We start from the raw sequence: 16,817 nt of genomic DNA, 5'->3' as shown, positions 1-16,817 counted from the left end.
GTCACAAGTTCTCATTCTCAAGTGGTAATATGACAAGGTATTAGGTGATTTTTTAAGCGTGAAGTTCTAATTTCTTTCCTTCTCAGTCTCAATATGCATCATTTTCTATTTATCTGAGAAATAAAAGGGGGAGATAAGAATCACTCAGTATCCCTAGATTTTTCTGCGATTCTTCAGTCAGGTCTCAGTTTTCTACTCCAAATCTCCATGTCAGCTAAGTTGATCATAACACTACTGTGGTAGTATTACTCTGCTGGGCAGCTGAACTCTACTACGCCGCTCTCTCACTCCCCCCCTCAAAGGGGAAGGGAGAGAAAAAACGATGGAGAGGGCTCAAGGGTTGAGATAAGAACATGGAGATCACTCAACAATTACCATCATGGGCAAAACAGACTCAGCATAGGAAGATCATCGCAATTTATTGCCCATCACTAGCAGACTAGAACAGTGAGAAAATAAAAACAAACTACAAACTTCCCCCTCTCATCCACCTTCTTCTGCCTCCTCCCTCCAAGTGGCACAGGGGAACAGGGAATGGTGGCTGCAGTCAGTCCTTAACACTTCCGTCTCTGCTGCTCCTTCACAGTCATTTTCTGTATCTGCTCCAACGTGGGGTCCCTCCTGCTGTTGTGCAGCAGGTTTTTTGCCTTTCTTAAATATGCTATCACAGAGGTGTAACCTCTGTGAAGCTTTTTGAAGCTTTTTGACTCAGCAGTTCTGACAATAAGTAGTTTACCTGGGGTTTTACTCACTTCTGTTTGGCTGATTGTAACAGGAAAATGAAGCATTTCCTTGTTTCTTCTATTTTACTTTGCATTTATAAATTTTAAATACTGTGTGTTAGTTCATTGTTGAAAGACAGGTTCTTTTCATAATGAAAGAAGTCTGAAAGAAGTTACTTTTAAAAATGAAGACGTTCTTGAATTTTTAATGTTTCCAATAATTTAAGAGTACTAGAAAATTCTGCAATTGCTGCAACTTGATTTGTTTTTTTGAATACCTTCAAACACTCAAACTTGCATTTTTCATTAGTAGCACATTTTAAGTTACCAGCCAAAGCAAACTATCTAGGATATGCAGCTGAAATACTGCACCAGCTACCCACTGAGAAAAAGTTTTCTCCTCCTCCTCCTGTCGGAGCAGAACGAATACACCAAGATACAAACAGACATAGTCACATACATAAATTAGGCTTTAAACTGGTTAAAATTAGGAATTTTTTGTACAATCACCAGCATGTCAGGACGCAAATCAGTGCGGGGCCATTCCTAACTTGCCTGTACTGGCCAAAGTGCTGATCACACAACTTTCAATCTGATAAAGACATTGAAAATTAGTTTACCAACAGACAATCCTATGTCTTGATGAGGAAGAGTCCATCCTTACTTCACATAGATTTCACTTATTTAGTAAAGATGAACATCATCAAAGAAGTACAGTGAAACTAGTTTGAAGCCAACATAGCTGTTCCCAATATGCTGAATTACACATGAGGATCCAGAATATTTCAAGAGTGTTGAAACAGAACCACTTACTAAAACATATGCACACACATGTAGGGAGTGTTACCTTAATTCCAAAAAAAAAAGTAGGTCACGATACTTATTGCACTTCATTTTTATTATGATCAAAGCCAGAAGCAGTAAGATATAAAATGCAGTGCAAAAAACTTCACAAAATATATACTAAAAAACGCGATGTCCTAACCAAGTAGCAGTCTGAATATGCTGACTGAAAACAAATACACTGTGGTGTCAGCTAAGGAAAGTATGTAAGTTTCAGTAAAGAAACAGCTAAAACATATTTTTAAATGCTGAAAGAAGTCCCACACTCAAAAAAAGGAGGCCAATTTGGCTACATCAGAAACAATGCAATTACAGAAAATAAACGAGATTCAGCAATGGAAGTCATATGAACAGTTAAATATGAAAACAGGAGTTATGAAGCATGAAAGAAATATTTAATCATGTATAGGTCTTTTCTCCAGCACGGCTCTTTTCTCAATAAGCACACAAAACAGAACTCAGGTAATGGATACTTATTCTTTTTAAGATGATTTCTTAAGAGAGTAAGGCTTAGGCAATCTTCCTGTCTATGTAACTGTCACTCAACACATACATTTGCAGTAGCCTTTGAATCCATTGTCTAATTTCAAACTTGATTTCACAGAATTGGAGAAACCAGGCATTTGAGACCTCTACTTTTTGTGAAAAAATAAGAAATCAATGTCTCTGTAAGGAAGATGGACAGTAATGAGTACCCCAACTGAGAGAAAGGCAGTTATAATCCGTTCCTTTATTCATTCAAAGGGACAACATTTAGCATACAGGTATCTCTAAACCAGGCACAAAACACATTGCGATTCATGCAGTCAAATAAGAAGATAAGAGGAAGTTCACAGCAATGTGTGCATGAGAGAGAAGCAGAGGGTGGTATAAGGATATGTAGGTCAGAAAGACATGGGAAACCATTAGTTTTGCTGCTTATAAAGCTGTTACTTCTCAACATTGTTAGCAGCCTCTTGAGCATCATCCAAAGACCATGATGAAAATACATTTTAATCATCTCTCTTCTTGGCACATTCTTATAAGTGTTTCCGAAATTGCCTCTGCTAATATGAAATAAATTATTCCCCCTCTAAATAAATAAATACCTCCCTTCTAAAAGGTAGCATATTGGAATTCACATTTTAAAAAGACAATATGCTTTAAGTTTTGCTGAAAAACAGATTAAGTTCACTGGCAGAACTCCAGTCAGAGCATTGTTCCTCACTCATGCGATATCATCCAAGCTCAGCATTCTGCAGGTGTCAGATGCTATAAAATGGGCATCCAGGGTGCATAGGGGACAGTTAAAGATGACTTCCAACAACTTTTGATTAAGAGGCTTGCTCAATGTTTTGCCAAAAAAGCTACGACAGAAGCAGGAACAAAACCGAAGTCTTGCTGTATTGAAAACAACTTGTCAGATACTAATAAAGCATCTCCTTTCAAGTCTTTGTCGTGAAGCTTAATAAGTTTGTGAACAAGGAGCAAGCATGCTACACAGCCAGAACCTCCATTAACTTCAGAAGTGGCTTATTCTGTGAACAACACCGACCCTTTGAGCTGAAAAAGGTTCTATGCATAATTAGTACTGCCTAATTACATGATTACAATTCATAATGAATGCAGAACAAGTAGAACAAAAGCTTCAGAGAACTCTCAGACTTGCTAGCATACCTTTGAAACCTAGAACATACAAACTATTTCACTCTATTTACTTAAACTGCATGTTTGTTCCATTCTGGTAAAGCTTTCTACCAGTTGACAGGCTTAGCTAACAGACTTCACAGAACGGTTGCAGTTGGAATTGACCTCTGAAGGTGATCTGGTCTTACTCAAGTAGGGTCACTGAGAGCACGTTGCCCAGGACCATGTCCAGACAGCTTTAGAAACCTGTTCAAGGAGAGAGATTCTGTAACCTAACTAGGCAACCTGTGCCAGTGCTCAGACACCCTCACAGTAAAGAAGTATTTCCTTATGTTCAGGGGGAACCTCCTGTGTTTGTGCTCACTACCTCTTGTCCTGGCACTGGGCACCACAGGGGAAAATAAATAAATAAATAAATGAACTAAAAAATGCCTGTCTCTGCCCCTTCCTTCATGCATTTATACACATTGATGAGATCTAACACCCCCCACACACACACTCTCTCTGTCTTCTCTACGTTAAAAAGTCAAGGCTTTCTCAATTTTCCCTCAAATAAGAAGTGGTCCTCAATCATCTTCACAGCCCACCACTAGGCTCTCCTCCAGCATAGTGTTGTTCCCCCCAAGTGCAAGGCTTCACACTTCCCCTTGAACTTCATGAGGTTTTAATCAGCCCATTTCTCCAGCCTCTCCAAGTCCCCTCTAGATGGCAGCACAACCAACCCTCTGGTGTTTCGGCTACTACTTTTGTGTGGTCTGTAAACTTAATTCAGGGCATGTTCTGCTCTATCATCCAGACTATTAATGAAGATTTTTAACAAGACTTGACCCAGTACTGATCCCTGGGGTGCATTGGTAATTAACTGGCCTCCAACTAGACCACACCATTGATCACCACACTCTGGGCTCAAACATTCAGCAGCCACTTTTCAATCCATGCCATTGTCTGCTCACCCAGCCCATACTTCAACAGTTTCTCTGTGAGGATCTTACTGCGTACAGTTCTGAAAGCTTTCCTGAAGTCAAGGTAGACAATATCCACTGCTTTCCCCTCATATACTAGCCCAGTCATTCCATTGTAAAAGTTTATCTAGCACATCTTCCTCTTCATGCATCTACATGAGCTATCCCAATTGTCTGCTTGTCCTTCACAGGCCTGAGAACAGTTTCCAGGATTAGCTGTTCCATCACCTTCCCAAGAATCACGGTGAGGCCAACTAGCCTATAGCTTCCTGGGTCTTCTTTTCTGAAGATGGTAGTGACATTTGCTATCCTCCAGCCTTTAGGACCTTCTCCTAGATGCCACAATTAATCTAAGATTACTGAGAGGTTTCACAATGACATCAGCCAAGTCCCTCATCACTCATGGGTGCATCATGTCTAGGCTCATGGACTTATGTACGGCCAGTTCACTTAAGTGTGTCCTGACCTGACCCTCTTCCACTAAGCTACGTTGTCCTTGCTTCAGTCTCTCTGTGACCTCCCATGCCTTGGATTCCTGAAGGCCAGTCTTACTGGTAAAGACAGGCAAAGAAGGTATTCAGTACATTGTCTCTTTCCATCTCTTGTATAACCAGATCTCCCATCTCCTTCAGGAATGGGTCCACATTTTCCCTAGTATTCTATTTGTCATCTATGCACTTAAAGAAGCCCTTCTTGTCATCTTTGTCGTCAATTGCCAGATTCAATTCTATGTGGGCATTGGCTTTCTTAACCCCGTTTCTGCATCCTTAGACAGTGTCTCTTACTCATTCTGGGTTACTCATCTTTGCTTTTACCTTTTGTGCGCTTTATTTTTGTGTTTGAGTTTGGCCAGGAGTTCCTTGTTTGTACCATGCAGGTCTCCAAGCATTTTTGCTTAACTTCCTATTTGACAGGAGATATATTTCTTGAACTAGGAGATAATCCTTGAATATTAACTAGCTTTTTTGGGCTTCTCTTCCCTTTAGAGCTTCATGCCATGCTACTCTACCAAGCAGATCCCTGAAGAGATCAAAGTCTGCTCTCCTAAAGTCCATCTTGCTTTTTGCCCTGCTCCCTCCCTTCAGAATCCTGAACCCCACTTTCTCATAGTCACTGAAGTCAAGGCTGCCTTCGACCACATCCCCCAACAATCCCCTTGATGAGTATGAGGTCCAGCAGAACACCTCTACTCACTGACTCCTCTACCACCTGGGTGAGGAAATTATCATCAATACACTCTAGAAACTACTTAGATTGCTTAAGCCCTGCCGCATTGTCCCTCCAGCAGGTCCTGAGGCACCTGAAGAAGAACAAAAAGGAACACCAGACAGTAAGTCAGTTTCAGTAGGGTCCCAACCTAAATCACTCTAAACAAATACAGATTGCACAGGAAACAAGCAAGGAAAACCAGAATTTTTAGCCCAGTCTCGGGGCTATGATACCACAGGCCTCAGTGAGATGTGCTGAGATGGATGGCTACAGGCTCTTTAGAAGAGATGGGAAAGAAAAGAGAGGAAGTGGGGATACGTTAGGAAAGGTCCTGACTGCATGGAGCTTAGATATGGTGATGAAAGTGATGAGTGTATCTGAGTAGGAGTCAGGGGGAGGGCAAACAATGTAGATAGTGTGGTTAGAGTATATACAGAACACCCAACCAGAATGAACAAAGACAATATTCTACAGGCAGTTAGGAAATGACTGCTAGCCCTAGTGTCCTGATTGCTAGCCCTCATTCTCATGGGAGACTCCAACTTCATAGATGTCTTCTAGAAACACAATACAGCAAAGAAGAAACTGACTAAGGCATTTCCTGACTGTGTGGAGAACAACTTCCTCACAGGTAGTGAGGGAGCCAACTAGGGAAGATGTCCCCACTTGACCTGTTAGTTAAAAAGGAAGGTCTCATAGGTGATGTAATGGCTGGAGGCCATCTCAGGCACAGCAACCAGATGACAGCTCTCCATCCTTGAGGAAGAAAGCAGGTCAGTCAGCAGAACTGCTACTTTGCATTTTTGGAAAGCAGATTTGGGGCTGTTAGGGACCTGGCTAACAGAGTTCCTTGGAAAATAATTTTAAAGGGCAGAGGTGTCCAGGAAAGCTGGATATTATTTAGAAATGATATTTTGAAGGCACAGGATCAGGCCATCCCTATGTGCCAGCAGAGAAGATGACCAGTCTGGATGAACAGAGAGAGCTTCTTCTGGAACTCAAGAAAGAAGGACAAGATAGTTTATAACCTTTGTAAAAAGGAGAAGGCATCTCAGGAGAACTACGAAGATGTTGTGAGGTTATGCAATGAGAAAATTTGAAGGACCATAGCCCAGCTAGAACTTAACTTAGCTACTGTAGTTAAAGACAATAAAAATGTTTTTATAAATACATAAACAAGAGAAGGATGACTAAGGAAAATATACTTTAATTATTGGATGGGGGGACAACATTGTGACAAGACATAAGGAAAAGGCTGAGGTACTTAATGCCTTCTTTGCCTTGGTCTTTATTAGTGAGACTAATTGTTCTCAGGGTTTCCAGCCCACTTTGCTGGAAGACAGAGGCAGGGAGCAGAATAAAGCCCTTATTATCCAAGGGAAAACAGTTAGCAACCTATTACACCACTTGAACACACAAAAATTGATGGGCCAGATGGAACCCACACAAGAGTACTGAAGGAGCTGGCAGAACTGATGAGCAAGCTACTTTCAATAATTTATCAGAAGCTCTGGCTAACTGGGGAGGTCCCAGATGACTGGAGGTTAGAAAATTTGACACCCACCTACAAGACAGGCAGGAAGCAGGCTCTGGAGAATTAGAGGCCTGTCAGTCTGATCTCAGTGCCAGGGAAAGTCATGGAGCAGATCATCTCTGCTGCCATCACACAACATGTGCAGGACAACCAGGTGATCATATGCAGTCAACATGGTGTTTATAAAGGTCAGGTCCTGCTTGACTAACCTGATCTCCTTCTATGATAAGACTGTATGCTTAGTGGATATGGGAAAGGCTCTGCATGTTGCTTACATGGACTTCAGCAAAACAGTTGTTTCCCACAGCATTCTCCCATAGAAAATGGCTTCCCACAGCTTGGACAGATGTACTGATTAATGGGTAAAAAAAATGACTGGATGGCCAGGCCCAAAGCATAGTTGTGAATGGATTTAAATCTGATTGGCAGCTGGTCAAAAGTGGTGTTCCCAATTGCTAAGTATAGGGGCCAGTTTTAACATTTTTATCAACAATCTTGATGAGTGGATTAAGTGCATACTCAGTAAGTTTGTAGATAATACCAACTTGGGCAGGAGTACTAATCTATTTGAAGGTAGGAAGGCTTTGGCAGAGGGATCTGGATAGTCTAGATCAATGGGGCACATCCCATTGTATGGTATTCAAAAAAGCTAAATGCCAGGTGCTGCACTTAGATCACAACAACCCAATGCAGCAGTAAAGTCCCAGGGAAGAGTAGCTGGAAAGTTGCCTGGAAGAAAGGGACCTGGGAATACGGGCCAACAGCTGGCTGAAAATGAGCCAGCAGTATGACTAGGTGGCCAGTAAAGTCAATGGCATCCTGGCTTGTATCAGAAGTAGTGTAGCCAACAGGACTAGGGAAGCAATTGTCCCTTTGCATCAGGTTTACATGGCAAGGTTTTGGTAGCAGGCGGCTGCAGGGGTGGCCTCTCTGAGGAGAGTCCACAATCTGGCCCTTGACAGGTAAGGGCCAGTTTCAGCCAGCTCCAAAATTGAACCACCACTGGCCAGAACGGAGCCAATAAGTGACACTGCTTGTGCCTCTATGAGAGCAGATTCAAGAAAGGGAAAAATACTGCTGCACAACAGCAGCTGGGAGAGCAAAGAGTAAATAACAGCTCTGCAGACACCAAGGTCAGTTCAGCGGGAGGGCAGGAGGTGCTGCAGGCATGCAGCGGTTCCCCTGCGGCCTGTGGAGAGGACCCTGGTGGAGCAGGCTGTCCCCCTGCAGCCCATGGGTCCCACATGGAGCAGATCTCCACGCTGCAGCCCCCCCATGGGTGGAAGAGCCCCCGGTGGAGCAGGTGGATGTGGCCTGGAGGAGGCTGTGGCCCATGGAGAACTCCTGCAGGAGCAGGCCCCAGGCCAGAGCTGCAACCCGTGGAGAAGAACCCACACAGGAAACACAATATTGTAATACAATACAAACAGACTTGTATGTAAAACTTGTATGTCCATAAGTTCAACACTTCTTAGAACAACCATTTATGGACATGATCAAAATAAACATTCCAATCAAAAATAAACATTCCAATGTTTAAAATAAGATATATAGAGAAACACCCGCATGGGAATGGTTAAATTATTGCGTTAAATACCCTGTTTTGCCAAATGAGTGCTGGCAGTAAAGCAATAGTGTGAAGTTAGTCTGAAATGAAAAAACTGAATAGGGTGCAAAGAGTTAAAAGAAAGAAAATTTTAAAACGGAAGAAAATTCAAGAAAATTTTCCTTATTTGACTGGGTAAAATTTAACTCTTCAAGGAACCAAAACTCATTAAAAACAGTGCAATATCCATAGTGATTGCATTTTAACTGTGGCAAAAATTAATATTCTGAACACTAAAGGACATAATGGAAAGTAAGCTTCCTAAATTCCTACTGCTCATGCAATTAATACATGTATCTAATTTAACTTAGAAAGAAGCCAATGACTTCTAAAAGACCGGTTTTATTCTTAATTTCTTTACATTAGCCTCAAAAAAAATCTCAAAATCTTTTGAAAGATTATACAAGCCACATCTACCCTTTTATAAAATTATTATAATCTTTACCTTAGTATGAAAAAATCAGTACAAAATGTTCATACTAAGCTAAAGTGTAGCAACAAGAATGACTTTAAGACTTTTATTCTTAATATAGTAATTGCTGTTCTGGTTTTGAAAAACAGCTTTTTTAAATCAGTCAAGTATACTAGAGAAGTGCTACAAAGCTTGAATAGTAAGCAGGTGGGAAGACCTTTAACTCTCAAACTTGTCACTGTACATCAAAAATAATCAACTCAAAAATGGTCCATAATTAAATAACTGAATTAACAGAATGTTAGAATAATATAGACAAATTATACAGTTCTGTGAATTAGTTACAATTGAGAATATAGTGAAACACTAAATATGAACATCCGAACCAAAGAAAAAATTAAAACCGGGAGATGCAGATTATGTTTCTGGATTATTTCATGATCTCAAGAAGCTTCCCTCTCTGTGCTCAGTAAACATCTTATATACAGCTTTCAATGCTTTACAAAACTCTCTTAATAGCGTTACACATCTTCTAATTATATTTATGCATGCTTTCTTGAAAATCAAACTGTTTCTAAAATATTTTAAAGTACTGCAAAACTACTTTTTATACTGTAATAAAAAAATACTTCACAAAGTTTCTAGTTGTTTGGAAAGAAGTAGATGTAGCAATATTTTTTTTCTGTAACAGTGACAGAAACTAGTCTGCCTCCCAGCTGCAAAGAGCCATGTTCACGTTACAAATTGACTCCATCAACTCACCCATGTCTACATTTTCACAATTTGATACTAGGTGAAGTAGGCTACATACATTTGTTTTGTGAATTTAAGTAGCCTAATGCTGTTCTTTGAGAGCAAAGTTCCTCAAATACGCATCAGCACACTTCAAAGTAAAACAAAACAAGAGCCAATTGCCTCCTCAGGACCACCTAGAACTCTGAAGCCTGTCGATCAGTCTCTATAAGCACTAAACACTTCCCTAGGCAATTTTTTTCATCTTAATCCAGGCAACCGTACTGTATTGCACATCAGAAATGCTACATACACTTGATGTAGACCTCTGCCTAAGATATTATCTCCCAGAACTTGTTCTTTTTGACACATCTGTATCTCATCTACAAAGACTGTTTATATTAGTCTACAATGTTTATGGAAAACAGGAAGAGAAGACACCAGCAGTGATTGCAGCATATTTCATGATGTAGGATTGCATCTCTGGAATCACTGAAGCATTCTGTTATACAACCGATACCCCAAGAGCAGGTTTCAGGCAAAATATTACTCATCTGACACTGTCAATACATGTTTTTACCTCAGCCACGTTACATTCACTGCATGCAGCAGATGCCAAAATACAGAAGTAGATACAGAGGCCACACACAAATAATACTGAAACAACATCGCATTCATCAGCATTACAATTCATCCATTCTCATTAGCAGACCTTCTAGTGCTGTATTCTACAGTCAGATGCATGAAGGAGTAGAAGAAACAGTCTGCTGCATCAAAGAACTTAAATTCTGGAATTCATTTGACAGCCACAGTACCGATAAGACTGACTCAAAGAAGGCAATTCTCACAACAAAGAGAATGTTTCCGTCATACTAACAAGAGCCTGGACTGCTCAAGTCCAATAGTCACACTGGCAAAGAATGCTCAGCACAAAGATACGATATCCTAACTGAAGTACTCACCCAGCTAAAGCTTACTTCCACGGAATCTTTGGTCTGTCTATGAGAAGCTACACACTTCAGAAAACACAAGCCATTGACAAATTATTTAATTAAACATCTTGTCAATGTGATTCACACTTTGACAAAGAAAAAAGTAATAAGCCTTTTACAGCACAAGATATATGGCAACTGCAGGTAAGAATCATGAGAGCTATCAGTTAAATCACTCTGGATTCCCCCACCCACAAATTACTATACCTGCAGATTTAAAACAGAAAGAATTGTCCAAACTTCACTACTTATTTTTATCACCAAGAAAATTACTATTCTGTGTTAACTTAGAAGATTTTTGTCTCCTCTCAAATGTATACATTCTGACAAAACAACCTCAGTAATGCATATTATCAATCTTCCCCTTTAATTCTAGGTTTGATCTAAAGGAACTTTAGTTTTCTTCAAGCTAGTTCATCATTATTAGCTGTGCTCAGTGCTTTCACATCACTTGGTTAACTCCTTTTAATTCTACCCATTAAATCCATCAGTGGTAAACTCAAAAGGTATTTAAATACAGTAAACTCCAGTTAAAATTAAGAAGAATTGACAACTGCATGACCATATCATTTCAGCATTCATTTTCATCCTACAAACAAGAGTTGATAAAACTAAATTATCTGTATAATCTCACAGGATATGATGTGAGGGCTCAGGATATGAGGGCTCCTCAGTTTTGAAAAGCAGCCTTTTGAAGTCCACAAGTCAGTGCTGTCCTTTGAGAAAGGAATCTAACAAAGCAGCATCAAGGGGATCCAATACTATATGCACAACTTCAGTCAAAAGTGTTTCTGCAATAGTCACCAACGGAATGTGCACCACTTCACAGGAAGGGTTTGCTACCTGTAGGTTCAAATAGCCATACAGCTCCACAAGCATAAACAGTTTTTCATTAGATGAAATTCATTCTTGCTAAGCAGTGAACATTAATATTCTAAGTAAAATTCTAACTTGGGTGACCTACCCACAGCATGTCACATACTCCAGCTGCTGTACTTCCCAATTGCTAGGACAGCTGCATAGAATCATAGAACACACCGAGTTGGAAGGGACCCATAATGATCATTGAGTCCAACTCCTGGCCCCACACAGGTCTGCCCAAAAGTTTAGACCATGTGACTAAGTGTGCAATCCAATCACTTCTTAAGCTCTGACAGGCTTGGTGCAGTGACTACTTCCCTAGGGAGCCTGTTCCAGTGTGCAACCACCCTCTCGGTGAAGAACCTCTTTGTGATGTCCAGCCTGAACCTCCCCTGCCTCAGCTTGACACCATTCCCTTGGGTCCTATCACTGGTGACTAAGGAGAATAGGTCAGCTCCTGCCCCTCCACTCCCTCTCATGAGGAAGCTGTAGACCACAATGAGGTCTCCCCTCAGCCTCTTTTCCAGGCTGAACAGGCCAAGTGACCTCAGCCGCTCCTCATACATCTTCCCCTCTAGGCCCTTCACCAGCTTTGTAGCCCTCCTATGACTGACTTTTTTTTTTTTTTTTAAATGAGCTTATCAAATTCAGATGATAACTAAGTGATTACATGAGTTAAATCTTCAAGTGCTGTGGCCCCAGACATTCTTCAGTAATAGCATTTGTGCTTGTCTACTTCTGGCCTGAACCATTTCTATCTGCTAAGCTGACTTTGGTGCATAAAACTAACCAGAATTGGGGGGGAGGTCCCATAATTTTTCTATCAGATGAGCTAAAAACACAGATTCTGAAAAATGCCTGGTATAAATAGTAAGTTCGTATTATCAGGGTAAAAGAGGGCAATGAATCTCACAGGTAGAAAAGATGGCATCACAGTCAGCAATTCCCATTGCATAGACTGCCACTAAAACAAAAGTTTAGGCCAACATCTTAGTTTTAATGTTTTACAGGAAAATGAGGCGATCTACTTAAATGAACTCACAGTTTTCAAGTCACTTAAAACTTACTTTGAAAAGCAAATGATAATTTGGTAATTTGCTAATCTTAGCAATAGGTCATTTTCCCCCCCATCTTTTCAATTCAATTTCATAAACATTTATCTTGCAACACTGTATCATACCATATTCTTTCAATGGAACCTGATAAAGTCAGGCTCTGCTTTAAAGATACACCGTTCCTGTTCCACACCTTAATGACCAACTACAACACCATCCCCATTCTACCCCCATAACACCAAATTCTAGAAAAAAAACATTTTTAATATTTCACTGCATAACAGTTTAACACTCCAATATCAGAAAAAAACATGCAATAATCTGTCAATATTTATTAATACTTGATTTTCTTATTTTTTTTAAACATAACCACTAAATGTCATAAATAACTACTATCAGATACAAGAATGGGTAGGACCACATCATCATATTTACCTCTTTAATTTTGTTCCTCTTCTCTCGAATATCCGGGTCTGCTGGTTCTCCACTGTTTATCCCTATAAGATTTGGTAAAGGAACAGGGGGCAGTGGCTTGCTGTCTTTCTTTTTCAACTCTTGTACTACTTTGTTCTTTTCTGTCTGAATCTCAGCTTGTATCTCATCACGTGATTTCTTCAATTTCTCCTTAGCCTCTTCCAGAGCCTTTTCATGATCTGCTCGGATCTTATTTCTCAGACGTTCCTCTTCTTCTCTAGAGACACAAATGCTAGTCAGCATCTCATTACTAAAAATACATTGATCATAAACAAACTGCAGCTTCAAAACAGAAGCCACATTCCAAGTTGGTTTACTCTAAATAATTCTAACGATTCAGACAAGTTTATTGCGTAGAAATGTGCATTAACATATTTCAATTTTGCCATGAAGCTCAAAAGATGAACAGCACACACATCAGTGAAAGTATTGTAGAAAAATATACCATAAGGTATTCTGGATTATACCTAAGCACCTTTGCTTATCTATTCAAGACTTTAGAAAGGAAAAGCTCTACATCCTGTACTTCAACTACAGGATATACGCACAGGCATATCTAACAATCAGTCTTAATATAATCAAAAGGGCTCTTCCTCACCTTCTGCACAATAATACATCACGTGCAACTTGTCAAGATCTGGAGTAATAACTACAAAAAATTGCAGTAAGGCCCTTATTAACAATGAGATTGCAGCAAGAGCTGTAAACCCCATCACGCTGTGTTTTGCCTTGAATTCAGTACTTATTGTTCTGATTGGTATCGTCTATAAATCTCACAAACTAAAGGCAGAGTTAATTATAAAGCAATTTAAGAACATAAGGGTTTTTAATAAAGCATGACTTTGAAACTCACTGTTGCCAAAAGCAACAATATCTTGGTTCTAAGCACAATCTTGCACCATGATCTTTAATGATCAGTAAAAGATGAGATTCATACACAAAACAAGGAGAGCTGTTTTAAAGCCGGTATTAAACAAGAGGTTATTCTAACAAATGAAAAACGTCCTAAAATACTTAAAAGCATCAGGAAAATACACATCATGACCCTCAACATAACAAAACCTTTTTATTTTTCTTTATAGAGTTGTTCAATGACCAATGTAAGCCAAAATAGTTGCAGAGATTAAAAACCAATACACTCCCTACCCTCTGCCTACCTGGACAAAAAAATACTCTTTTGCTGAAAAACATTAAGTGGATAATGGAAAGAAGAGAAGGCATGCAGCAAACCACATAAGAGATACCAAGCTTGGCCTAACCACTTTTAGTAGGAGCTGAGTCACTTGACACAAATGACATTTTTTTTTCCAGTGTGTTGAAGCAGTACTAATGAAAAGGAACAATCGCTTTCTGATACATGACAATGAAAAGCCAATCCAAAATTTACAGAAAACACAACCATGGGATTAACTGTTAACCATACATTAACAACAAAAAAGTAGAAGATACCTACATGTTAGGGTTAAACTGGGCTATTTTTCCTATAAAATTTATTAAAAATATTTGACATCTATGATAAACTGGTAACATTTCAGAGATTCAACCAAACTAAGTAACAGATTGGGGTGCTGCATTGGAATATTTAGACTGCAATATTTAAGAATATGGACAGACCTTACTGAGCTTTCCAAGTAGAGCAGAACTGTTTTTATTAACCTCATAGATCATGTCATGACTATTATACAGCACTGTTTCACCTTTCCAAAATAGGTTGGAGAACAAAGGCAATATGAGTAACTTGCATGAAGTTATGTTTTATATGTTTTAGAAGAAAGACATTCTGCTTTCTTTACAGTGTCTACTGCATTTTTAATAATGGCTACTGGGATGCTTCAAGTATTAATAGGGGCTTTGAGACACAAACAGGAAGGATTAAAAAAATCAAGCAGCCATATCTCAAAGATGATGAAAATAATAATAAAAAAAAAAAAAGGATAAAAACACTTGCACTCTGGATATAAAAATATTGCCAGATGGTTTGCAGAATTGATCTAAACTGGGGCAGAGGGAAAAGAAGCCCACAAATTAAAAAAAAAAAAAAAAAAGAAAAGTATTTTAACAGCACCTAAAAGAGAACAGTCTAAGGGTATGCTTTTCCTGAGCAGATGTGACAACCTAAACTTGGAAATACTGCCCTACAATGATAAGGCGGAGCATAGTAAGCATATTCACACACATCTTAAAAAGCTCTTCTTCCATCTACTTTCTTATTAAAAATACCTCATGAACATGCTCTCTATACTGTATGCCAATACTCAGATTTCCAAGAGAAAGCACAAAAGGTATCCATCAGATATAACTACTTAGAACAGCTGTTATATGGAATAGAATATTGCAGGCCATGTACCAATTTAGGAATGGAAGAAATTCAAAATGTCTTCTCTAACACAATTAAAAGGTAAAAACTTCTTCAGAGTAGAGGGAATATGGAAAGGACACTCAAGCAGATTAGAATGGGAAGATGCGCATAATAACCCTGTTGTAAAACATCTCAAATTTACCAGATAAGTTGCAGTAAAATAGATAAAAACAAACTGAAAGGAAAAAAAATCACCAACTTGTCCTGATATTTTAAATGCATCATTCTAAAAATAGGAGTCTTAATGTATTAAAGTGATAGTCTACATTTCAGCACAGAAAAGAAATGTAAGATAAAGACTGCTATGTTTTGAGATGCATTAGTTAATGAAAGTTTATGTTCAACATAACGTACAAAACATAAATCAGAATTAATGCAGATATAAAGCACGCTGAAACGTTAATGAAGTGTTAATGCACTAACTAGCATTTTCTGATTTTAAACTATTAATTCTCTTAATCTTAAAAAACTGCTTTTGAAAACTGACTAAAACTAAAGTGGATTCCCTAAATTTCTTAGAAACCAATCGAATACAATTTCAGTTACTGTCTCACAAACTTTATTTGACAATTTCTATCCTCATGGACTATAAAAATGTTTGGGCTAAATATTTCTATAATTTAGCACAGTAGTAACAGAGTAATCCCCATAGATTAATCCATTTTGTGTAAGGTGTATGACAGTTACAGTTCTCTGATGAAGGATTATCTAAGTCAAAGTGCAGTAAATCAGGCTTCTCGTTCAAGAAATGCACAGTTCAACCCCCCAGCGCACTAGCCCTGACTGTTATCACATAAATACACAGTATATTTTTAAGTTAAAATGTATATACATCTCAGCTGCACTCTTTAGCTCAGCACACGAGCTCAAGAACTTTAAGGCACATTTTGTTCTCAGTTTGACAAAATCTGACATCACTTGATAACACATGCTGTCAACAAAAAGCTTTGTTACACAGACTGTTGTATTAGCACTTTGTTTTTTTCTTATGTGCTATTACGTTTGCAGTTAAAAATTATAGTAGCACTATTACCTTTATATATTTCATCATGAGAATTGTAACAAAATGCTTTAACAGATGCATTGACTGAAAGGCTTTTAAAGAATTTCTTCAGCCACTTTTCATAGTATCATCCATGTCACATTCAGTTTCTCCTAAACAATGAAAAATGAAGCACTGAGCTCCTCTTTATGACCATCAAATCCAATCTCATTAATACAGATGAATAGTAGCAGTCCTTCAAAAACTTGAAACCATAGGTCTGTAGTCTGGAAAGCTTTTTTGAAGCTAGCTGAAGGTGGCTTTGTGGAAGATGCAGCTAGACAGAATGAGGTAGCCAGAACTAGAGATCATTTTGCACAGTCACAGTTTCACTAAGAAAGAGTATTCTGTGCAGAAACCAAAGACATGGCTTATGGAGAATGAGAAA

At 38.9% G+C, this 16,817-nt stretch overlaps 1 protein-coding gene across 1 annotated transcript in view; it reads right to left on the bottom strand.

Moving 5' to 3' along the window:
- Positions 1-16,817, bottom strand: part of MAN1A2 (mannosidase alpha class 1A member 2) — a 134,778-nt gene that overhangs the window by 92,662 nt on the left and 25,299 nt on the right. Inside the window, exon 2 of the mRNA XM_032182618.1 lies at positions 12,990-13,245. Within this exon, the coding sequence (XP_032038509.1) occupies positions 12,990-13,245 (256 nt within the window). The remainder of the gene's footprint in view (positions 1-12,989; positions 13,246-16,817) is intronic.

Source organism: Aythya fuligula, chromosome 1 (genome assembly GCF_009819795.1).
Source record: "Aythya fuligula isolate bAytFul2 chromosome 1, bAytFul2.pri, whole genome shotgun sequence".
NCBI lineage: Eukaryota > Metazoa > Chordata > Aves > Anseriformes > Anatidae > Aythya > Aythya fuligula.
This window is presented reverse-complemented; position numbering and strand designations above follow the sequence as displayed.